This window comes from Oncorhynchus nerka, linkage group LG16 (genome assembly GCF_034236695.1).
Source record: "Oncorhynchus nerka isolate Pitt River linkage group LG16, Oner_Uvic_2.0, whole genome shotgun sequence".
In the NCBI taxonomy this organism is placed as follows: Eukaryota; Metazoa; Chordata; class Actinopteri; order Salmoniformes; family Salmonidae; genus Oncorhynchus; species Oncorhynchus nerka.
In genome coordinates this window covers 31,546,219-31,572,496 of record NC_088411.1, presented here as the reverse complement: position 1 = coordinate 31,572,496, position 26,278 = coordinate 31,546,219, and the positions used below count along the sequence as shown (strand labels likewise).

The 26,278-nt window shown below is 42.2% G+C and overlaps 1 protein-coding gene across 1 annotated transcript in view; it reads right to left on the bottom strand.

The window, feature by feature from the left end:
• Positions 1–14,875: 14,875 nt before the first annotated feature.
• Positions 14,876–26,278, bottom strand: part of LOC115125331 (zinc finger matrin-type protein 4-like) — a 224,209-nt gene continuing 212,806 nt past the window's right edge. The window contains exon 7 of the mRNA XM_065002590.1: positions 14,876–15,498. Coding sequence (XP_064858662.1) covers positions 15,477–15,498 — 22 coding nt within the window. The 3' untranslated portion in view covers positions 14,876–15,476. The remainder of the gene's footprint in view (positions 15,499–26,278) is intronic.

Below are 26,278 nucleotides of genomic sequence, written 5' to 3'. Positions count from 1 at the left end.
CAAACAAAGGTGTGGTTGAATTTATTTGCAAGGCATATGAACTAATAGGTTATAGAGCAAACAATGCAATTATCACAACACATAGGTAGTAATATGACATTTTTTTCTGGTTTGGCTTTCCCTGTGAGTTTACCCACGCATGGCTGCTGATGGATACTTTAACTGTACGTTTAGGCTATATTAATGTATGTAATTAAGCTTTTAGATGTAATATTTTTCTGTCTTTATAATAATATAAATATTTAATTTGATGAAATGTTTCACACTCAATGCACATGTAAAGCTTGTTGGTGTTTGCTTCTGTGCACAAACCATTTCACCACTGCAGTTTGAGATGATTTATTCCCTTTTATTTATGAAAAGAAGCTGATACTGGCCTTTATTATTTATGCTTAATTCAATTCATTTATATTATGGTGTTTCTATTCCAAGAAAAACGAAAAAACATTTTACAGTAGCCTAATGTAATGCCTACCTAAAACATCCATTAAAATATTTCAAAATAGAAATTACATTTACTGATGTTAGAAAGTACAATATATCAACTATATATAGGTTACTTTGGGTGGGGCAGCCTAAATCATTACAACCGAATAGGCCTAATTTATCACGACTCAGGATAAGACCCAGATCCAGACAGCTAGAATCACAGATGTTTATTGACCAAACAGGCGGCAGGCAAAAGACAGGTCAAGGGCAGGCAGAGGTCCGTAATCCAGGGCAGAGTCAGTAAGGTACAGAACAGCAGGCAGGCTCGCTGTCAGGGCAGGCAGAGGTTCGTAATCCAGGGCAGAGTCAGTAAGGTACAGAACAGCAGGCAGACTCGCTGTCAGGGCAGCCAGAGGTCCGTAATCCAGGGCAGAGTCAGTAAGGTATAGAACGGCAGGCAGGCTCGGGGTCATTGCAGGCAGAGGTCCGTAATCCAGGGCAGAGTCAGTAAGGTATAGAACGGCAGGCAGGCTCGGGGTCATTGCAGGCAGAGGTCCGTAATCCAGGGCAGAGTCAGTAAGGTACAGAACAGCAGGCAGACTCGCTGTCAGGGCAGGCAGAGGTCCGTAATCCAGGGCAGAGTCAGTAAGGTATAGAACGGCAGGCAGGCTCGGGGTCATTGCAGGCAGAGGTCCGTAATCCAGGTCAGAGTCAGTAAAGTACAGAACAGCAGGCAGGCTCGCTGTCAGGGCAGGCAGAGGTCCGTAATCCAGGGCAGAGTCAGTAAGGTATAGAACGGCAGGCAGGCTCGGGGTCATTGCAGGCAGAATGGTCAAAACAGGGAAAAACTAGAAAAACAAGGGCTAGAGAGAAATAGGAGTACTGGAAAAATACACTGGTAGGCTTGACGAGATAAGACGAATTGGCAACAGACAAACAGAAAATACAGGTATAAAAACACAAGGGACAATGGGGATAAATGGGAGACACCTGGAGGAGGGTGGAGACAAGCACAAGATAGGTGAAACAGATCAGGGTGTGACATAATTAAAAGTATAGTGATAAAAAAAGGGAAATTCAGAGCATGTTAAACCATTTAGCATCTTATTTGAACTACTTTTTTTTACTAAGGCGTTCATACAAGATACTAAATTGTTCAAACAAGATACTAAGTCATTTTAATTATATACTAAATCATTCAAACAAGATAATTCCAAGAGTCTACTTTTTTTTGCCTTGGGCTTCAGGGCTTCCATATCAACCCCTAGAAAAATATCCATTAATTATAATCCACATAATAATCCACATTTCCTAACCTGCTGGATTATTTTCCTGCAGTAGCAAACTGGTTTAAATTACATCTGTAGTGATAGGGATAAAGGAGAGTAGGTGAGGTGAATGTCTTATGAAGAGGTAAGAGTAAGTTAATGGTTTTGGAGTGTAATTATATCCAAAAATGGACTGGCCATAGACACACACACGCAGACACACACACACACACACACACACACACACACACACACACACACACACACACACACACACACACACACACGCACACGATATGTTCCTCTATCCTCATGGGGACCTAAAATTAAACACACACACACACAGGAGGCCAGGAAAATGGTAACATCTTATTATTAATTCAGATACGTATGCAAAGAGACAGCAAACGAGTACTGTATTAGTGCTGCTACCAGAGCGTGTGTGTGTTCCTGAACTCTACCTCTCTGATTACTACTTCTCTGAACTCTATGGGAGTAAACAGTACCCATTTTATTTAAGTAAAAAGTAAAAGTTGTCAAAAATATAAATAGTAAAGTACAGATACCACAAAAATGACTAAAGTAGGATTTGAAAGTATTTTTACTGAAGTGCTTTACACCCCTGAACGGTCCCATCTCCCCTGTTTCGGATCTACTGAGGAATACTTTGGGAAAAAGGTTTCAGTGGAGCAGTGACCTCGACATTCAACATGCCTTTGATTGAATTGCCGTTCCATTTGATAATCATATCCTGAATGGCTGCCTCACAAAGGATGTATCTGACGTGTTAGTGTACAAGTAACAGTTTAGAAAAGCTCTTAAAGTAATTGACAGTATTTGAGAGTCAGAGAGAGGTGAAGGACACGAGGGACTCTTAGTAACACTATCCAGATCTCTTTGTCTCTCTACCGCTCTTCATCTCCCTTCTGTATCTCTCCACCTGAGAAAATACTATAGTATACTATGGTATAAATACTGTTTGTTTTTGCGTACTAAAATTTGTCAGTACGTGGCATGTAGCCTAATGGTTAGAGCATTGGACTAGTAACCGAAATGTTGCAAGATCAAATCCCCGAGCTGACAAGGTCATTCTGCCCCTGAACAGGCAGTTAGCCCACTGTTTCGAAGCCGTAATTGTAAATAAGAATTTGTTCTTAAATGACTTGCCTAGTTAAATAAAGGTAAATAAAAAACACTACTGTGAATACTGGAGTATTTGGACTGTAGTATAAATGCTGTAGTAAAATGAAACTATTATACACTTTATACCATATTCATTTATGTAGTGTTTTTGTGGATTATAGTATACTGTAGTATTTACTGTTTTTGTGCATTGAAATATACTGTTGTCTTTACTGTAATGTTTTTGTGGACTATAATATACTGTAGTATTTACTGTAATGTTTTTGTGGACTGTAATATACTGTAGTATTTACTGTAATGTTTTTGTGGACTGTAATATACTGTAGTATTTACTGTAATGTTTTTGTGGACTGTAATATACTGTAGTATTTACTGTAATGTTTTTGTGGACTGTAATATACTGTAGTATTTACTGTAATGTTTTTGTGGACTGTAATATACTGTAGTATTTACTGTAATGTTTTTGTGGACTGTAATATACTGTAGTATTTACTGTAATGTTTTTGTGGACTGTAATATACTGTAGTATTTTTGTGGACTGTAATATACTGTAGTATTTTTAATGTTTTGGGACTGTTATCTTTGACAATGTTTTTGTGGACTGTAATATACTGTAGTATTTACTATAGTGTTTTTTTGTTTTATTATCTTTGACATAGAATTCTTTCTGTGATATTATGCTTGATGCTGGAGATCTGAGAACATGCGTTGAACTCGCTAAGCAGTGTACTTCGAAGAAATGTGCCGATGCCTGTAGCACATGATCAATGACATCCGAAGCTTCGTTGCATCAACAAACCACCAGATTTGGATTGGTAGAAGACAAAAAGGCTATGTTGTGCACTCGCTACGAGATGTGGGGCGTCATCTATAATCATTTGGCTGCTCTAAATTTTTGACCAGCAGCTGTCACTAGTGTACACTGTGTTGATCAAAGTCTCGGGTAAAGAACCTATTTTCTACATAATTGCTGGAAAACCTCAATGCTTCGGGAATTTTATTTCCCCATAGCTTTCTCCTTGAGGAAACCAAATGCTTCATAAACTGTAGTTCAGAGCATCTGTTTTGTATGTTCTGTACGGAACACAATCGTCAATACATGGCATGTAGGTTTCTCACTTATGGGTGGCACAAAATAGGATATGGTGAAGGGGAATGGGTAGGGCGTATGCAAATTAATTTAAATACTGTAGTGTTTACTATAGTTTAAAAAAGCTGTGTTTTTGCACACTTCAGTGTTTTTGAGGAGATTACTGTAATATTTACTACAGTGTTTTTTTGTGTATAATACCGTAGCATTTACTATAGTATTCTACAGTATACAACAACCTATAGTAAATACTACACATGATCGAGGATACTACAGTGTGTAGTATAGTATTCAACAGTATAGTACAATTTACTACAAACTTCTTTATCAAGTATAGTATCTCTGTATCTTTCTCTCTCTCCATCTTTCTCTACTCTCTCTGTTTCTCACTCTCTCGCAATACCGCTCTCCCTCTTTCTCTCTCCCTCTCGCTCTCTCTCTCTGTCTCTCACTTTTGCATTGACAAAATAACACAATCTCACACTAAAAAGTTTTAGGTGTTCTGGCTACTGAGATTTTAATTTAAAAAGCAGGTTTGACACACACACATCGCTATTTCATACTTAATGCACCACTGTATAAATCTCAGATGCATACCGTGTGTGTGTGTGTGTGTGTGTGTGTGTGTGTGTGTGTGTGTGTGTGTGTGTGAGAGAGAGAAAAAGGCGTCGACAGAGAGGGCTGCCTGGCTTTTAGCTCTTAGGAAACTTTGCAGTATTTTTTTATACATTACTTCTTACATTATTAGCCCAGATTTTTTGTGTGTCATTACATATAGCCTTAAAGAACTATTGGATATCAGAGCGGCAGAACTCACCACCACTACCAGCATTACGACCAGGAATAGGACTTTCCCAAAGCGGATCCTATGTTCCATCCCCCAGGGCAATTGAACTGATTCCAGAGGCCGACCCAAAACAACGCCGGTGGAGGAGAGGTACTCAGAGTGGTCTTCTAGTCCGACTTAGGAGGTGCGCACCCCACCCACCGCTTCCGAGTGTATTGCTCGCTAATGTTCAGTCTTTGGATAACAAAGTTGATGAGTTCGGGGCAAGGGTGTCTTTCCAGAGAGACATCAGGGATTTTAACGTACTCTGTTTCATGTAAACATGGCTCTCTCTTGGGATATACTGTCTGAGTCGGTCCAGCCAGTTGGGTTCTCAGTTCATCGCACAGACAGGAATAAATATTTATCTGGGAAAAAGGGCGGGGGGGGGTATGGTGTAATTGCGATAACATACAAGAACTCAAGTCCTGACCAAGAATACTTCACTAATCGTATTATCTCCCAAGAGAACTTTCTGCGGTTAAAGTCACGGCCATGTATATCCCCCTCAAGCCGATACCACCAACCCACTCAAAGAACTTCACTGTATTTTATGCAAACTGAAAACCAGATATCCTGGGGCAGCATTTATTGTAGCTGGGGATTTGAACAATTGTGTGGAAAAGGCTGCCGAAGTTCTATCAACACATCGATTGTAGTACACATGACCACTGTTACACCAACTTCCGGGATGTCTACAAGAACCTCCCCCGTCCTCCTTTCGGCAAATCTGACCACAAATCCATTTTGCTCCTCCCTTCCTATAGGCAGAAACTCAAACAGTATAGACATCAGTATAGAGTCAAAGTGGAGTCGATTCAACGGCTCAGACACGAGACGTATGTGGCAGGGTCTACAGACAATGACGGACTACAAAAAGGAAAACCAGCCATGTCGCGGACACTGACGTCTTGGTTCTGGACAAGCTAAACACCTTCTTTGCCTGATTTGAGGATAACAGTGCCACCGACGCAGCCCGCTACCCAGGACTGTGGGCTCTTCTCCGTGACTGAACGTGAGTAAGACATTTAAGCGTGTTAACCCTCACAAGGCTGCCGGCCCAGATGGCATCCCTAACCGCGTCCTCAGAGCATGTGCAGACCAGCTGGCTGGTGTGTTTACTGACAGTCAGCTGTCCCCACTTGCTTCAAGATGGCCATCATTGTTCCTGTACCCAAGAAAGCAAAGGTAAGTGAACTAAATTACTATTTCCCCGTAGCACTCAGTTCTGTCATCATGAAGTGCTTTGAGAGACTAGTCAAGGATCATATCACCTCTACCTTATCTGTCCCTCTAGACCCACTTCAATTTGCTTACCGCCCCAATAGATCCACAGACAATGCAATCGCCATCACACTGCACACTGCCCTATCCTATCAGGACAAGAGGAATACCTATGTAAGCTGTTCATTGACTATTGCTCAGCATTCAACAACATAGTACCCTCCAAGCTCATTATTAAGCTTGAGGCCCTGGCTTTGAACCCCGCCCTGTGCAACTAGGTCCTGGACTTCCTGACGGGCCGCCCCCAGGTGGTAAAGGTAGGAAACAACACCTCCACTTTGCTGATCTTCAACACTGGGGCCCCACAAGGTTGTGTGCCTAGTCCCCTCCTGTACTCCCTGTTCACCCATGACTGTGTGGCCAAGCACGCCTCCAACTCAATCATCAAGTTTGCATTTGATACAACAGTAGTAGGCTTGATTACCAGCAAAGGCAAGACAGCCTACAGAGAGGAGGTAAGGGCTCTGGGAGTGTGGTGCAAGGAAAATAACCTCTCGCTCAACGTCAACAAAACAAAGGAGATGATCGTGGACTACAGCAAACAGCAGAGGGAGCACCACCCTATCCACATCAACAGGACAGTAGTGGAGAAGGTGGAAAGCTTAGAAAGTTCCTCAGGGTACACATCAGGGTACACATTGAGAGTATCCTGTTGGGCTGTATCACAGCCTGGTACGGCTACTGCACCGCCCGCAACCGCAGGGCTCTCCAGAGGGTGGTGCAGTCTGCCCAACGCTTCACCGTGAGCAAACTACCTGCCTTCCAGGACACCTACAGCACCCGATGTCACAGGAAGGCCAAAAAGATCATCAAGGACAACAACCACCCAAGCGATTGCCGCTATTATCGAAAAGGCGAGGTCAGTACAGGTGCATCAAAGCTGGGACCGAGAGACTGAAAAACACCTTTCTCATGGCAATCAGACTGTTAAATAGCCATCACTAGCACATTAGAGGCTGCTGCCTATATACATAGACTTGAAATCACTGGCCACTTTAAAAAATGGAACACTAGTCACTTTCATAATGCTTACATGTCTTGCATTACTCATCTCCTATGTATATACTGTATTCTGTACAATTCTACTGTATCTTAGTCTATGCCACTCTGACACTGCTAGTCCATATATTTATATATTGTTAATTCCTTTACTTTACTTTGATTTGTGTGTATTGGGTATACAGTTGAAGTCGGAAGTTTACATACACCTCAGCCAAATACATTTAAACTCAGTTTTTCACAATAACTGACATTTAATCCTGGTAAAAATTCCGTTTTAGGAAGGTTAGGATCACCACTTTATTTTAAGAATGTGAAATGTCAGAATAATAGTCGAGAGAATGATTTATTTCCGCTTTCATTTCTTTCATCACATTCCCAGTGAGTCAGAAGTTTACATACTCAATTAGTATTTGGTAGCATTGCCTTTAAATTGTTTTACTTGGGTCAAACGTTTCGGGTAGCCCTCCACAAGCTTCCCACAATAAGTTGGGTGAATTTTGGCCCATTCCTCCTGACAGAGCTGGTCTAACTGTGTCAGGTTTGTAGGCCTCCTTGCTCGCACGCGCTTTTTCAGTTCTGCGCAGCAAAGCACCCCCAAAACATGATGCTGCCACTCCCGTGCTTCACGGTTGGGATGGTGTTCTTCGGCTTGCAAGCCTCATCCTTTTACCTCCAAACATAACAATGGTCATTACGGCCAAACAGTTCTATTTTTGTTTCATCAAACCAGAGGACATTTCTCCAAAAAGTACAATCTTTGTCACCATGTGCAGTTGCAAACCGTGGTTTTATTTGTGTGTTTGTGTGTGTGTGTGGGTGTATGTGTTCCTGTGTGTGTGTGTGCCTGTGTGTGGGTGTGTGTGTGCCTGTGTGTGTGTGTGCCTGTGTGTGTGTGTGTGCGTGTGCCTGTGTGTGGGTGTGTGTGTGTGTGCGTGTGTGTGCCTGTGTGTGTGTGTGCCTGTGTGTGTGTGTGTGTGTGTGCCTGTGTGTGTGTGCCTGTGTGTGTGTTGTGTGTGCGTGTGCCTGTGTGTGGGTGTATGTGTTCCTGTGTGTGTGTGTGTGTGTGTGTGCCTGTGTGTGGGTGTATGTGTTCCTGTGTGTGTTGTGTGTGCGTGTGTGTGGGTGTATGTGTTCCTGTGTGTGTGTGTGTGTGTGCCTGTGTGTGGGTGTATGTGTGTGTGTGCCTGTATGTTACTGGAGAGTGCACTGACAGGAACAAAGCTCCTTGCTGTTTGATCTCCTCTTTAGAAGTCCCAATCTCAGAGACACACAAAGAATAAAGGCCTCTGTCGCAGAGTGTTGCCTTGGGAACCCCTGTACACAGACATCCCAGAGAGGCTATTACACTGCGTGGCTTTTCACACTACAGGGCCGAGCCAGGCTGTACTTGCCTGGCTGGCCTGGTTATGCTTAGACAAATAGTTGCTGGAACCTTGCTGAAAAGTAAAATATCAGTGTCAGCAAAGTACGGTTTAGTTCGACCCTATACTGTGAAAAGGGTCTGTCCTTCATCCCTGTAATCTAGAAGATGTAGATATTCACAGAATATATGATGCCTATCTGATGTCTAAAATAACTGTCATCGTCAATGACAAAACATACCCGGTTCATTTCCAGTAGTCTCTGTCACTATGCTACAGAAGTGGTCATATGTGACAGAAGTCTGGTGCCTTCTAGATCAGTTACTGAGGTATTTTCCTCTATCCATCCCCAGCCTGGCACCATAACAGTGTGGGTGTGATTTCTCCAATCTGTCCATCTTGTCCTCTGCTGTGTGGTAGCGTCTGTCTCCCCTGTCTTATTCAAAGATCAGTATGTGTGTGTGTGTGTGTGTGCTATAGTGTGTCTCCCCTGTCTTTTTTTAAGGGGTAGATCAGCTTTAATATTGCCGATTGATTGTGGCTTCCATCAATATCAATCTAATTGTCTTCATCATTTCCAATCCTCCATATATTTTTTTGTAAATATTATTTTCCCCTAACCCTACCGCCCATCTCCTAATTGAAGTAAACTAACGGACAACAACCCTTAAGCTTCTACTTCCAGCTTATACATACTACAGTTGAAGTCGGAAGTTTACATACACCTTAGCCAAATACATTTAAACTCAGTTTTTCACAATTCCTGACATTTAATCCTTGTAAATATTCCCTGTCTTAGGTCAGTTAGGATCACCACTTTATTTTAAGAATATGAAATGTCAGAATAATAGTAGAGAGAATGATTTATTTCAGCTTTTATTTCTTTCATCACATTCCCAGTGGGCCAGAAGTTTACATACGCTCAATTAGTATTTGGTAGCATTGCCTTTAAATTGTTTAACTTGGGTCAAACATTTCGGGTAGCCCTCCACAAGCTTCCACAAAAAGTTGGGTGAATTTTGGCCCATTTCTCCTGACAGAGCTGGTGTAACTGAGTCAGGTTTGTAGGCCTCCTTGCTCGTACACGCTTTTTCAGTTCTGCCAACAAATTTTCTATAGGATTGAGGTCAGGGCTTTCTGATGGCCACTCCAATACCTTGACTTTGTTGTCCTTAAGCCATTTTGCCACAACTTTGGAAGTATGCTTGTGGTCATTGTCCATTTGGAAGACTCATTTGCGACCAAGCTTTAACTTCCTGACTGATGTCCTGAGATGTTGCTTCAATATATCCACATTATTTTCCTGCCTTATGATGCCATCTATTTTGTGAAGTTCGCCAGTCGCTCCTGCAGCAAAGCACCCCCACAACATGATGCTGCCACCCCCACGCTTCACGGTTGGGTTGTTGTTCTTGCAAGCCTCCCCCTTTTTCCTCCAAACATAACGATGGTCATTATGGCCAAACAGTTCTATTTTTGTTTCATCAGAACAGAGGAATTTTTTCAAAAAAGTACGATCTTTGTCACCATGTGCAGTTGCAAACCGTAGTCTTGCTTTTTTATGGTGGTTTTGGAGCAGTGGCTTCTTCCTTGCTAAACTGCCTTTCAGGTTATTTCGATATTGGACTAGTTTTTACTGTGGATATAGATACTTTTGTACCTGTTTCCTCCCTCATCTTTACAAGGTCCTTTGCTGTTGTTCTGGGATTGATTTGCACTTTTCGCATCAAAGTACGTTCATCTCTAGGAGACAGAACGCATCTCCTTCCTGAGTGGTATGACAGCTGTGTGGTCCCATGGTGTTTATACTTGCGTAATATTGTTTGTACAGATGAACGTGGTACCTTCAGGCATTTGGAAATGGCTCCCAAGGATGAACCAGACTTGTGGAGGTCTACAATTTTTTTTCTGAGGTCTTGAGTGATTTCTTTTGATTTTCCCATGATGTCAAGCAAAGGGGCACTGAGTTTGAAGGTAGGCCTTGAAATACATCCACAACACCTCCAATTGACTCAAATGATGTCAATTAGCCTAACAGAAGCTTGTAAAGCCATGATATAATTTTCTGGAATTTTCAGTCAACTTAGTGTATGTAAATGTCTGACCCACTGGAATTGTGATACAGTGAATTATAAATGAAATAATCTGTTTGTAAACAATTGTTGGAAAAATGACTTGTGTCATGCACACAGTAGATGTCCTAACCGACTTGCCAAAACTATGGTTTGCAAACAAGACATTTGTGGAGTGGTTGAAAAATTAGTTTTAATGACTCCAACCTAAGTGTATGTAAACTTCCGACTGACTTCAACTGTATATTTTACAGACAATGTCCCTTGTCTTAGTCAGGGCTTTACTCTTCAATCTGAAAGCTAAGAGATCAGGAATCCAATGGTTGACACCAGGATACAGCTGATTGGGCTTCCAGAGTTTAAGGCAGGACATTTTAAGTGAGTGTTACTCTCAGGTGTAAGCTGTCTAATGCACAGTGTTTGGCTACTGAGACACAACCATTGCAGATCATTTAAATGTCACAGATCCACAAGGAGAGGGAACAAAGACATCAGGAGACTTAGATCTCAGATTCGAAAGAGAAAATATGTATCATCATCATCACCGAGTATGTTTACAAATGTGCACACAGTACAGACTTACAGCTAGACTCCCATTCTCCATGGCAGTTTGCTGTTCACGAACATACATTCCATTCACCCACAGAATATTCCATTGCAGCATTCTATTGTACTCATAACAACATCTCATAACAGTATCTAACACAATGTTATTCGGCATACATAACCTCCCCAGCTTGGGAACAATAAAAATAAGAAAGGCAGTGTGGCGGCCAGTGGCACTGTTTTCCCCTCCTGCGGATTCCGTACTGTGGATTCCCTCCTGCGGAATCCCTCCTGCGAATTCCCTACTGTGGATTCCCTCCTGCGGATTCACTCCTGTGGATTCCCTCCTGCGGAATCCCTCCTGCGGATTCCCTACTGTGGAATTCCCTCCTGCGGATTCCCTACTGTGGATTGCCTCCTGCGGATTCCCTCCTGCGGATTCCCTCCTGTGGATTCCCTCCTGTGGATTCCCTACTGTGGATTCCCTACTGCGGACTCCATCTTTAAGATTCAGTTGAAATGCATCGAGTCAATGGAACCAGCAAGTGGCCATGATCATTATCACATGCCGAATGCTACAATACTTAGCTTGAAGACATTTGGAGACTGAAATGTCATTGTGTTTGATCCAGCGTTTGTCTCTATGTTCATATACAGTACATGAGTGAGCCATTTATTTGAGCTTACAAGGTCTCTCAGTGAACTGGTGTGTCTTCATAGCTCATAGAAGGAGAGTCAATGTGATGATTCTTCTCCCCATACACTGTACTGTAGCTATAAAGTATGAATCAGTTAGCATGTCATAAGATCCAGTCTTACTATAACATTGTAGGCAACGTTGGGAGAACTATACAGCTACGTTGTCTCAAGGTTGACACAATGCTGCCGTGCTTGTATGGTCGCCATCCTCAGTCATTTAGGGTCAAATTTAAGTTAATGTTCAAGTTAAACTTCAGATTCAACACTTATTCAGATTCGGATTCAGCTCCAACCCTATCTTGTGTACTCTCCTCAACTCGTGTGTCCATGTTGAGTTAGTTTGACCATTTTCAAAAATGGATTTCACATTTGGGTTCCATTAAAGTCCTAGGAAAATAGGTGGTCCCAAGACAACCCAGGAACAGGCATATAGAATGAGGCTTCAATACTGCTACATTTCTATGGAGTGTGTTGCTATTGCAACCCAGCAGGTAAAGCTCGTTGTAATGACGTTGTTGGTTATAATATGGTTGTAATGAAGTCTTTTCAGCCCATTTTGCCCACTGGGAATGTTGTTTAGCAGACAGAAAGGATCAACCATTATGCCATTTCTACCATACATATTGAATATATCTGTGTCACAGTTGTAATAATTGTTTAAATGACCTTACCACTCATTATCATAATGACAACTCAACAAAGGTCATGATGTGATGTGTTTCACCCTATCAATACAAAACTCTTTGTAACACTTTATTTAGATAGTCTGTAGATGCATCTACATATGACTATCTACAGACTCAGTAATATTTCAACTAACCCTAACCTTATCCCTTACCCTAACCCTAATCTTAACCCTATCCCTTACCCTAATCCTAACCTTATCCCTTACCCTTATTCTAACCCTAACCTTATCCCTAATCCTTATTCTAAACCTAACCCTAATCTTAACCCTAATCCTTATTCTAAACCTAACCCTAATCTTAACCCTAATCCTTATTCTAAACCTAACCCTAACCTTATCCCTTACCCTAATCTTAACCCTATCCCTTACCCTAATCTTAACCCTAACCCTTATTCTAAACCTAACCCTAACCTTATCCCTTACCCTTATTCTAAACCTAGCCCTAACCCTAATCTTAACCCTAATCCTTATTCTAAACCTAACCCTAATCTTAACCCTAATCCTTATTCTAGCCCTAACCCTAACCTTAACCCTAACCCTTATTCTAAACCTAACCCTAACTGTAACCTTAGCAAGCTGTTTCTTATCAACCGATAGTTTGTTGATAGTATGACCATCTGTAGAGAACTTATAGATGGACTATCCAAATAAAGTGTGACCAAACGGGTCTAGAAAACCACACAATTGTTTTACCCACATATTTACAGAAAATAAAAAATATTTTTTCTTCATTAAAACCCATACCTCGAAACTCACATTGACATGGTTGTTTAAAAGTCCCGGTTGCATAAAACCCTGCCATTCTAGACACGAAAAAGAGTATCCAATCAGGTCAAAAACAGTGAAGACAGAAACTGTGAAATCTGTTAAAACGCAAATCAAAAAGAACATTTTTTTAATGTGTTCACCACTTCACAGAGGAAAAATACATGAAACTCTCAACAACATCAAGAAACAGAAACACGGCATAGCATGGAACTGTGTCCTTTTAAAGGCAAGTCTGTTTGTCGTCTTGCCTTTTTACAACGATTTACCAGTGGCTAGAGATGCCCATGATAAACATAGGTTGGTGGTAACCGTTAGATAGATCACGTAAGAGTTTGACTAAAACCATGGAAACGCCATGCACGTGTCCTCCCGTGGAGGATAGATCTAGAATCTCCTCATTGCCCCCAGCAAAATGAGCCTACATTTAGTCTATTGTTCATATGTGTATATTTCACACTATGTTGAGGTCAAAATAAAAGTGTAATGCTTGTATGGTTTTTAACCTCGAATACATGTTCATTTCATCGCCATCAATCAACTGCATTACACTTCAACTTCCACCACCACCAGCTATGCTCCACCATTACCAGCTTATCCTAACCGGAGTCACCAGTTAGCAAAGGACAACTTCTAAATATTATGCAGCAAAACAGCCAAATACTGGATATCCAAATCCGATTTGAGTAACTACATTGTTGGCCTGTTAGAACACATCATTTATGACGGATTTGACAAATAGTAACTTTACCGGATCAGCATTTCTGAATGAGTGCCAATGACGGCGTCCTCGTCCTGTCCCCCACGGTCTGCGTTCCATTGATGTCTCACCATATGTTTTGGTAGTGGCAGAGTTACTTCTCTTTCTCAAGGTAAACGATAACACTTTGTTTACTGAGGGCCACCATCCTGAATACAGTAAGTGCTTTATGCCAGTGAGTCCAGGAAACTGCAAACGGACTCTAGATCAGTGTGGTCGAAAAGCAAATGGTGTCGTCTCATATATGGTTTCAGAGAAAAGGGATTCTGACTGACACTGTCTCGTGTCTATGACATCATTAATCACAGAGGTACTAAACATAGGAATGTTTACTGAACCGTAGATACTGACCCTTAGTTTAAAAGAACTATGTGGTTGTTTAAAGTTACAATCTGTTACTTTCAATTCCAGTTCGAAGTGCTGTCACTGAACTTGTGAAGAGAGTGTGTTTTGGCAGATGTAACCGGTCGATTTTTGTTCAGCGTCTTGGCCAAGTGTGTTTGCAATACATTGAGTAGCCACTGAGGATGTTCAAGTTACAGATTGTATCCTTACAACGTTGTATTCAAATGAATTGACTTTATATCGCTCATATACAGTGCATATCCCTGTCTATCTGAGTTGAATGATCAGTCATTTAGTGACAAATTCAGGATATCAGCTACCACTTTAAAAATGGCTGTGTTACAGTTTGTATTACATAGGCACCAAAGACTGTCTGGCATCACCCAAAGTTGGGAAAACCCCTTTCAATTGGCTGACATATTTGTCTTTCCTCTCCCTGTTTCTGCATGGAACTGAGTGCTGAAAACATAGTTGAATATCTAAACGTATGTAAACATACATTACATTTGCATATATTTACTATAGATATCAATATATGTTTATGAGCTACTCACTGAGCACTGAAGCTGTTGCACAGATAACTTCCAGTCGTTTAGAAAATATATTGTATGAATATATTTATTATATATTTGTATACATATGTATTGCAGCCCTGACCCTCTGGACTGATATAGTGGTGATGATATGGTTTCTTCTACTCTATGACTATCATTGTAACGGTTATCACCGCTCTGGGTAACACTGACATCACTTAGTTAGATTGTAGGATTGTGGTTCACAAAAGGAGTCTCTATAGTACACTACTTTTTAATAGAGCCCTATGGGCCCTCGTCAGAAGAAGTGCACTATAAACGGAATAGGGTGCCATTTGGGATGCACACAAACAGCATGGCGATCGCTAGCAACATCCAATGGTTTTCTGACTGCTGTGGGGTCAAAGTACACATATCAAACACTTAGATGGTCAGTAACCTCCAGGACATCGTCAGATTAAAAACACACACACACACACACACACACACACACACACACACACACACACACACACAGTCCTAAGCCATCTGTAGAAGTCTCTCAGTCTTCCAAAATTCCACAACCAATATTATTTTAGTTTTACAATGCTCTGTACAGTGCTCTTCCCATGTTTAGTATTCCCATTTTCCCATTCTCCACATGTCCACAGGTCTCTGGTTCCAGTGCTTCACTGCTGGACCTGCTTCAAGCTGAAATAGAGGAGAGAGAGAGAAACAGAAAGAGAGAGAAGTCAGTAAGATTTCAGCAGGTGCCTCAGGCCCATGGACCAGAAATCTGTGGGATATTGATACCATTCTGAAAAAGATGTTCAGCAGATTTAAAGGAGCTTCTCTGGAGAAGTCAAAAGGAAATGTCTGACACCAAACACATTTTGAGGTGGGCTATCCCTTTAACCATCTGTGATGATGTCATATTTAAATCACTGAAGTCTACTGAAAGTCAGCCTCAAATATACCATTGTTTCCTCTGCTGCGTTCACTCAGATGCCTGGTTTTTCTGGAAGACATTTGTTTTAAAGAGGGACGAGAAAAGACTTCAGAGCACAAAACCATCAGTAGAAGGAATTATACAATAATCCGATTTCACAATCTTTTCCTCATTATGCTGTCAGTTGTTAATGCTTCCCATTCCAGCTGTTCACCAATTTAAAACAAAAGCGGGGAGATAGGGAGTGTAAATCCCTCTGGTTTTTAGATGCCGTAATTACCGAGGGATTCTGGGTTTATCATGTCTCTGGTGATTATGTTTAAACATGTCCTACACTAGCCGCATTCTCTGCCATTATCACACAGAGACAAAGAGACGCCACAGGCGGCCATTTAAAAAAAAAAATCTATTAAAACAAAGAGATAAGTTTGACTTGGGAGTGTTATTACCTAACAAAGATAGTTGCTAGTGAAAGTCTACACACCCCTTGCACGTCTTCACAATTTGTTAAAAATTGATTACATTAAATGTTTTTCCTATTGATCTACACAATCTACTCCACAATGGAAAATGTTCCAAATTACTAAGAAATACAAAATGACGATGCATTGTTTGCGATGCGTTGTTAACAAGAGTTAATACCTTGTGAAAGCACCTTTGGCAGCCATTACAGCTGTGAATAATTGTATTATATAGAGTCTACCAACCTTACACAACTCTTAGGGCAACATACACTGAGTGTACATTGTGCTAATTTCCATGACATAGACTGCCCAGGAGAGTAGAGATGTAAAGTTAAGACATGGATTGGGTACTGTATGTGTGCCATTCAGAGGGTGAATGGGCAAGACAAAGTATTTAAGTGCGAGGTATGGTAGTAGGTGGCAGGCGCACCGGTTTGAGTTTGTTAAGATCTGCAATGCTGCTGTGTTTTTCATGCTCAACAGTATCCTATGTGTGTATTAATAATGGTCCACCATGCGAAGGACATCCAGCCAACTTGACACAACTATGGGAAGCATTGGAGTCAACTGTGGAACGCTTACGACACATCGTAGAGTTCATGCCCCAACGAAATGAGGCTGTTCTGAGGGCAAAAGGGGGTACAACTCAATATTAAGAAGTGTTTGTGATGTTTTGAAGACAGTGTATATCCATCGTTTTTGTCAAAATTGCTCACGCTCACTAAATTTAGTTGGGAATCATCAATGGACAGCAATACTCAAACACTGTCTCTGTTTTTTAAGCACATTTAAGTCCTTTTATATTTATTTTCATCCTAACAAACTGCTGCCACCACAATACTTGAAAATACAAAAGGATCAACAACATTTCATTCACTCCATATTACTGGCCTGTGTGACAAAGTGTAAAGAAGGAGGCCTGTGTTGGAAATCAACTCCAAATCATCCATTTTGTTTTCTACAAGGCCGTTGAGTAATACTGCAAGACAACACTGCAAAGACATGACCTTTTTGACCTAAATTAAAAACAGCAGGTTTGGGTCATATCCAATACAACACATAGTGAAACCCTGTGTATTTTTAAGTACTGTGTTGGCAGCATCATGTTATGTTATGTTACTTACAAGCCCTTAACCAACAGTGCAATTCAAGAAGAGTTAAGAATATATTTAGCAAATAAAGTAAAGTAAAAAAAGTAACACAATAACATAACGAGGCTATATACAGGAGGTAACCAATGGAGGGGGGAATCCAAGTAATAGTCTGGTGTTGAGTGTCCTGAATGGTCTAGTCTCAGTCCTGACTTAAATTTGCTTGAAAATCCGAGACAATGTTTGATTCTTGCTATCCATCAATTATACCCTGATGAAGACAGCTTGGCTGTCGTAACGTTGGTTATTAAATCATTGCTTCTGAGCTCCTAGAGTGTGCAGCTCTTCTTTTATTTTTCATCAATCATTCCCAACCAAATTTACTGAGCTTCGGCAATTTTTACCAAAACAATGGACATACAGTTCTTCGGAAAGTATTCAAACCGCATGACTTTTTCCTAATTTTGTCACGTTACAGCCTTATTCTAAAATGGGTTAAATAACAAAAATTATCTTAGAAAAAAAGATGCTATGTAGAACCTAAAAGGGTTCTTCGGCTGTCCCCATAGGAGAACCCTTTGAAGAACCCTTTTTGGTTCTAGAAAGATACCAGGTAAAACTCTATTGGATTCCATATAGAACCCTTTCCAAAGAGTTCCGCCTGGAACCAAAACCGTCTTCAAAGGGTTCTCCTATGGGGACAGCCGAAGAACCCTTTTGGAACCCTTTGTTCTAAGAGTGGGTAGCTGCAGTTGTGTCTACCCCCATTTCACCTCTCACAATAAACACACACACACTCTTGTCTCTCTACACACGCACACACACACACACACACACACACACACACACACACACACACATACACACACACACACACACCGTTGTCAGTATTCATATAATGGTTTGGCTTCAGACAAAGAGCCATTGCTATAAGAGCCATTGCACTTTAACTTTCACAGTTCAGTTCTGTGTGTGTCTCGAGACCAAACACACGCAATAAAAATGTAATTGTTTTGCATCATTCAATGTCCATGTAATCTAATGTAGGTGTGACAGAAAAATGTGATGCTTTATTTCTGCGGTCATCTCTTGACAAGAATCTGAGAAATGAATCCAACCTGAAATGTCCACCCATCCTTACCACCCTGTCACGCCCTGGTCTAAGTATTTTGTGTTTATCTTTATGTATTGGGTCAGGCCAGGGTGTGGCATGGAGTTTTTGTATTGTGGTGTGTTTTGTCTGGGGGTTTTGGTGTGTATGTTAGTGGGATTGTAGCTTAGTAGGGTGTTCTAGGAAAGTCTATGGCTGTCTGAAGTGGTTCTCAATCAGAGGCAGGTGGTTATCGTTGTCTCTGATTGGGAACCATATTTAGGCAGCCATATTCTTTGGTTGTATTGTGGGTGATTGTCCTTAGTGTCTTGATGTCCTGATTATGTGTTAGTTTGCACCAGTTTAGGCTGTTTCGGTTTTCATTACGTTTATTGTTTTGTTGAGTTTGTGTTTTGATTCGTGTTACGTTGTTTTATTAAACATGGATCGAAATCTACACGCTGCAGTTTGGTCCGACTCTCCTTCACCATTAGAAAACCGTTACACTCCCCTCCCCTCACCTGACCTCACCCACTATTAACCCAGCTCTCTCATCCCCTGCACTCTCTCACTACCTCTCCCAACAAAAAGCCCTAAAAGTCCCGATGTCTGCAGACATGTGACAGTCTGATTCCTAAACGGGCACTGAAATGCCTTACTAATGCTTTTTACAGTAGTGTGTATGTGTTTGTGTGTATGTGTTTGTGTGTGCACACGTGTGTGTGTGTGTGTTAGAGAGCGAGTGTGTGTAAGAGAGAGCGAGATAATCGGGGTGTACATGCATGCATGAGTATGTGTGTGTGTGTGTTAGAGAGCGAGTGTGTGTAAGAGAGAGAGAGAGATAATCGGGGTGTACATGCATGCATGAGTATGTGTGTGTGTGTGTGTTAGAGAGCGAGTGTGTGTAAGAGAGAGAGAGATAATCGGGGTGTACATGCATGAGTATGTGTGTGTGTGTGTTAGAGAGAGAGAGATAATCGGGGTGTACATGCATGAGTATGTGTGTGTGTGTGTTAGAGAGCGAGTGTGTGTAAGGGAGAGAGAGATAATCGGGGTGTACATGCATGCATGAGTATGTGTGTGTGTGTTAGAGAGCGAGTGTGTGTAAGAGAGAGAGAGATAATCGGGGTGTACATGCATGCATGAGTATGTGTGTGTGTGTGTTAGAGAGCGAGTGTGTGTAAGAGAGAGAGAGATAATCGGGGTGTACATGCATGCATGAGTATGTGTGTGTGTGTGTTAGAGAGCGAGTGTGTGTAAGAGAGAGAGATAATCGGGGTGTACATGCATGCATGAGTATGTGTGTGTGTGTGTTAGAGAGCGAGTGTGTGTAAGAGAGAGAGATAATCGGGGTGTACATGCATGCATGAGTATGTGTGTGTGTGTGTTAGAGAGCGAGTGTGTGTAAGAGAGAGAGAGATAATCAGGGTGTACATGCATGAGTATGTGTGTGTGTGTGTTAGAGAGCGAATGTGTGTAAGAGAGAGAGATAATCGGGGTGTACATGCATGCATGAGTATGTGTGTGTGTGTGTTAGAGAGCGAGTGTGTGTAAGAGAGAGAGAGATAATCGGGGTGTACATGCATGCATGAGTATGTGTGTGTGTGTGTTAGAGAGCGAGTGTGTGTAAGAGAGAGAGAGATAATCGGGGTGTACATGCATGCATGAGTATGTGTGTGTGTGTGTTAGAGAGCGAGTGTGTGTAAGAGAGAGAGAGATAATCGGGGTGTACATGCATGAGTATGTGTGTGTGTGTGTTAGAGAGAGAGAGATAATCGGGGTGTACATGCATGAGTATGTGTGTGTGTGTGTTAGAGAGAGAGAGATAATCGGGTGTACATGCATGAGTATGTGTGTGTGTGTGTTAGAGAGAGATAATCGGGGTGTACATGCATCAGTATGTGTGTGTGTGTGTAGAGAGAGAGAGATAATCATGTGTGAGTGTGTGTGTGAGAGAGAGAGAGATAATCGGGGTGTACATGCATGAGTATGTGTGTGTGTGTGTGTTAGAGAGAGAGATAATCGGAGTGTACATGCATGAGTATGTGTGTGTGTGTTTAGAGAGAGAGAGATATTCGGGGTGTACATGCATGAGTATGTGTGTGTGTGTGTGTGTGAGAGAGAGAGATAATCAGGTGTACATGCATGAGTATGTGTGTGTGTGTGTTTAGAGAGAGAGAGAGAGATAATCGGGTGTACATGCATGAGTATGTGTGTGTGTGTGTTAGAGAGAGAAGGGAGAGAGAGATAATCGGTGTACATGCATGCATGAGTATGTGTGTGTGTGTTAGAGAGCGAGTGTGTGTAGAGAGAGAGAGATAATCGGGGTGTACATGCATGCATGAGTATGTGTGTGTGTGTGTTAGAGAGCGAGTGTGTGTAAGAGAGAGAGAATCGGGGTGTACATGCATGCATGAGTATGTGTGTGTGTGTTAGAGAGCGAGTGTGTGTAAGAGAGAGAGATAATCGGGGTGTACATGCATGCATGAGTATGTGTGTGTGTGTGTTAGAGAGAGAGTGTGTGTAGAGAGAGAGAGATAATCGGGGTGTACATGCATGCATGAGTATGTGTGTGTGTGTGTTAGAGATAATCGGTGTACATGCATGCATGAGTATGTGTGTGTGTGTGTTAGAGAGCGAGTGTGTGTAAGAGAGAGAGATAATCAGGGTGTACATGCATGAGTATGTGTGTGTGTGTGTTAGAGAGCGAATGTGTGTAAGAGAGAGAGATAATCGGGGTGTACATGCATGCATGAGTATGTGTGTGTGTGTGTTAGAGAGCGAGTGTGTGTAAGAGAGAGAGAGATAATCGGGGTGTACATGCATGCATGAGTATGTGTGTGTGTGTGTTAGAGAGCGAGTGTGTGTAAGAGAGAGAGAGATAATCGGGGTGTACATGCATGCATGAGTATGTGTGTGTGTGTGTTAGAGAGCGAGTGTGTGTAAGAGAGAGAGAGATAATCGGGGTGTACATGCATGAGTATGTGTGTGTGTGTGTTAGAGAGAGAGAGATAATCGGGGTGTACATGCATGAGTATGTGTGTGTGTGTGTTAGAGAGAGAGAGATAATCGGGGTGTACATGCATGAGTATGTGTGTGTGTGTGTTAGAGAGAGAGATAATCAGGTGTACATGCATGAGTATGTGTGTGTGTGTGTTAGAGAGAGAGAGATAATCGGGGTGTACATGCATGAGTATGTGTGTGTGTGTGTTAGAGAGAGAGAGAGATAATCGGGGTGTACATGCATGAGTATGTGTGTGTGTGTGTGTTAGAGAGAGAGAGAGATAATCGGAGTGTACATGCATGAGTATGTGTGTGTGTGTGTTAGAGAGAGAGATAATCGGGTGTACATGCATGAGTATGTGTGTGTGTGTGTGTGAGTATAATCGGGGTGTACATGCATGAGTATGTGTGTGTGTGTGTTAGTTAGAGAGAGATAATCGTAATGTGTGTGTTAGAGAGTATGTGTGTGTGTGTGTAGAGAGAGAGAGATAATCGGGTGTATGTGTGTGTGTGTGTTAGAGAGAGATAATCATGCATGAGTATGTGTGTGTGTGTGTTAGAGAGATAATCGAGTGTGTGTAAGAGAGAGAGAGATAATCGGGGTGTACATGCATGAGTATGTGTGTGTGTGTGTTAGAGAGAGAGAGATAATCGGGGTGTACATGCATGAGTATGTGTGTGTGTGTGTAATAGTTAGAGAGAATCGGGTGTACATGCATGAGTATGTGTGTGTGTGTGTGTGTGTTAGAGAGAGAGAGAGAGAGATAATCGGGGTGTACATGCATGAGTATGTGTGTGTGTGTGTTAGAGAGATAGAGCAGAGAGAGAGATGTAATGCATGAGTATGTGTGTGTGTGTGTTAGACATGCATGAGTATGTGTGTGTGTGTGTTAGAGAGAGAGAGATAATCGGGGTGTACATGCATGCATGTGTACATGCATGAGTATGTGTGTGTGTGTGTTAGAGAGCGAGTGTGTGTAAGAGAGAGAGAGATAATCGGGGTGTACATGCATGAGTATGTGTGTGTGTGTGTTAGAGAGAGAGATAATCGGGGTGTACATGCATGAGTATGTGTGTGTGTGTGTTAGAGAGCGAGTGTGTGTAGAGAGAGCGAGTGTGTGTAAGAGAGAGATAATCGGGGTGTACATGCATGCATGAGTATGTGTGTGTGTGTTAGAGAGCGAGTGTGTGTAAGAGAGAAGAGATAATCGGGGGTGTACATGCATGCATGAGTATGTGTGTGTGTGTGTTAGAGAGCGAGTGTGTGTAGAGAGAGAGAGATAATCGGGGTGTACATGCATGCATGAGTATGTGTGTGTGTGTGTTAGAGAGCGAGTGTGTGTAAGAGAGAGAGAGATAATCGGGGTGTACATGCATGCATGAGTATGTGTGTGTGTGTTAGAGAGCGAGTGTGTGTAAGAGAGAGAGAGATAATCAGGGTGTACATGCATGTATGTGTGTGTGTGTGTTAGAGAGAGAGAGATAATCGGGGTGTACATGCATGCAGTATGTGTGTGTGTGTGTTAGAGAGAAGAGAGAGAGAGATAATCGGGGTGTACATGCATGCATGAGTATGTGTGTGTGTGTGTTAGAGAGCGAGTGTGTGTAAGAGAGAGAGAGATAATCGGGGTGTACATGCATGCATGAGTATGTGTGTGTGTGTGTTAGAGAGCGAGTGTGTGAAGAGAGAGAATAATCGGGGTGTACATGCATGATGTATGTGTGTGTGTTAGTGTGTGTGTTAGAGAGAGAGAGATAATCGACATGCATGAGTATGTGTGTGTGTGTGTTAGAGAGAGAGAGATAATCGGGGTGTACATGCATGAGTATGTGTGTGTGTGTTAGAGAGAGAGAGATAATCGGGGTGTACATGCATGAGTATGTGTGTGTGTGTGTGTGAGAGAGAGATACATGCATGTATGTGTGTGTGTGTGTTAGAGAGAGAGATAATCGGGGTGTACATGCATGAGTATGTGTGTGTGTGTGTTAGAGAGAGAGAGATAATCGGGGTGTACATGCATGAGTATGTGTGTGTGTGTGTGTTAGAGAGAGAGAGATAATCGGGTGTACATGCATGAGTATGTGTGTGTGTGTGTTAGAGAGAGATAATCGGGGTGTACATGCATGAGTATGTGTGTGTGTGTGTTGTGTTAGAGAGAGAGAGATAATCGGGGTGTACATGCATGAGTATGTGTGTGTGTGTGTGTTAGAGAGAGAGAGATAATCGGGGTGTACATGCATGAGTATGTGTGTGTGTGTGTTAGAGAGATAGAGATAATCGGGGTGTACATGCATGAGTATGTGTGTGTGTGTGTTAGAGAGAGAGAGAGAGCATGTGTGTGTGTGTGTGTTAGAGAGAGAGATAATCATGTACATGCATGAGTATGTGTGTGTGTTAGAGAGAGAGAGATAATCGGGTGTACATGCATGAGTATGTGTGTGTGTGTGTTAGAGAGAGAGATAATCGGGTGTGTACATGCATGAGTATGTGTGTGTGTGTGTGTAGAGAGAGAGAGATAATCGGGGTGTACATGCATGAGTATGTGTGTGTGTGTGTTAGAGAGAGAGAGATAATCGGGGTGTACATGCATGAGTATGTGTGTGTGTGTGTTAGAGAGAGAGATAATCGGGGTGTACATGCATGAGTATGTGTGTGTGTGTGTGAGAGAGAGAGATAATCGGGGTGTACATGCATGCATGAGTATGTGTGTGTGTGTGTTAGAGAGATAATCGGTGTACATGCATGCATGAGTATGTGTGTGTGTGTGTTAGAGAGAGAAGAGAATCAGGGTGTACATGCATGCATGAGTATGTGTGTGTGTGTGTGTTAGAGAGCGAGTGTGTAAGAGAGAGAGAGATAATCGGGGTGTACATGCATGAGTATGTGTGTGTGTGTGTTAGAGAGAGAGAGATAATCGGGTGTACATGCATGAGTATGTGTGTGTGTGTGTTAGAGAGCGAGTGTGTAAGGGAGAGAGAGATAATCGGGGTGTACATGCATGCATGAGTATGTGTGTGTGTGTAGAGAGCGAGTGTGTGTAAGAGAGAGAGAAATCGGGGTGTACATGCATGCATGAGTATGTGTGTGTGTGTGTTAGAGAGCGAGTGTGTGTAAGAGAGAGAGAGATAATCGGGGTGTACATGCATGCATGAGTATGTGTGTGTGTGTGTTAGAGAGCGAGTGTGTGTAAGAGAGAGAGAGATAATCGGGGTGTACATGCATGCATGAGTATGTGTGTGTGTGTGTTAGAGAGCGAGTGTGTGTAAGAGAGAGAGATAATCGGGGTGTACATGCATGCATGAGTATGTGTGTGTGTGTGTTAGAGAGCGAGTGTGTGTAAGAGAGAGAGAGATAATCAGGGTGTACATGCATGAGTATGTGTGTGTGTGTGTTAGAGAGCGAATGTGTGTAAGAGAGAGAGATAATCGGGGTGTACATGCATGCATGAGTATGTGTGTGTGTGTGTTAGAGAGCGAGTGTGTGTAAGAGAGAGAGATAATCGGGGTGTACATGCATGCATGTATGTATGTGTGTGTGTGTTAGAGCGAGTGCGAGTGTGTGTAAGAGAGAGAGATAATCGGGGTGTACATGCATGAGTATGTGTGTGTGTGTGTTAGAGAGCGAGTGTGTGAGAGAGAGATAATCGGGGTGTACATGCATGAGTATGTGTGTGTGTGTGTTAGAGAGAGAGAGATAATCGGGGTGTACATGCATGAGTATGTGTGTGTGTGTGTTAGAGAGAGAGAGATAATCGGGGTGTACATGCATGAGTATGTGTGTGTGTGTGTTAGAGAGAGAGAGATAATCGGGTGTACATGCATGAGTATGTGTGTGTGTGTGTTAGAGAGAGAGATAATCGGGGTGTACATGCATGAGTATGTGTGTGTGTGTGTTAGAGAGAGAGAGATAATCGGGGTGTACATGCATGAGTATGTGTGTGTGTGTGTGTTAGAGAGAGAGAGATGCATGCATGAGTATGTGTGTGTGTGTTTTAGAGAGAGAGAGATATTCGGGGTGTACATGCATGAGTATGTGTGTGTGTGTGTGTGTGTTAGAGAGAGAGAGATAATCGGGGTGTACATGCATGAGTATGTGTGTGTGTGTGTGTTAGAGAGAGAGAGAGAGATAATCGGGGTGTACATGCATGAGTATGTGTGTGTGTGTGTTAGAGAGAGAGAGATAATCGGGGTGTACATGCATGAGTATGTGTGTGTGTGTGTTAGAGAGCGAGTGTGTGTAAGAGAGAGAGAGATAATCGGGGTGTACATGCATGAGTATGTGTGTGTGTGTGTTAGAGAGAGAGAGATAATCGGGGTGTACATGCATGAGTATGTGTGTGTGTGTGTTAGAGAGATAGAGATAATCGGGGTGTACATGCATGAGTATGTGTGTGTGTGTGTTAGAGAGAGAGAGATAATCGGGGTGTACATGCATGAGTATGTGTGTGTGTGTGTTAGAGAGAGAGAGAGATAATCGGGGTGTACATGCATGAGTATGTGTGTGTGTGTGTTAGAGAGAGAGAGAGATAATCGGGGTGTACATGCATGAGTATGTGTGTGTGTGTGTTAGAGAGAGAGAGAGATAATCGGGGTGTACATGCATGAGTATGTGTGTGTGTGTGTGTGTGTTAGAGAGAGAGAGAGAGAGATAATCGGGGTGTACATGCATGAGTATGTGTGTGTGTGTGTTAGAGAGAGAGAGATAATCGGGGTGTACATGCATGAGTATGTGTGTGTGTGTGTTAGAGAGAGAGAGATAATCGGGGTGTACATGCATGAGTATGTGTGTGTGTGTGTTAGAGAGAGAGAGATAATCGGGGTGTACATGCATGAGTATGTGTGTGTGTGTGTTAGAGAGAGAGAGAGATAATCGGGGTGTACATGCATGAGTATG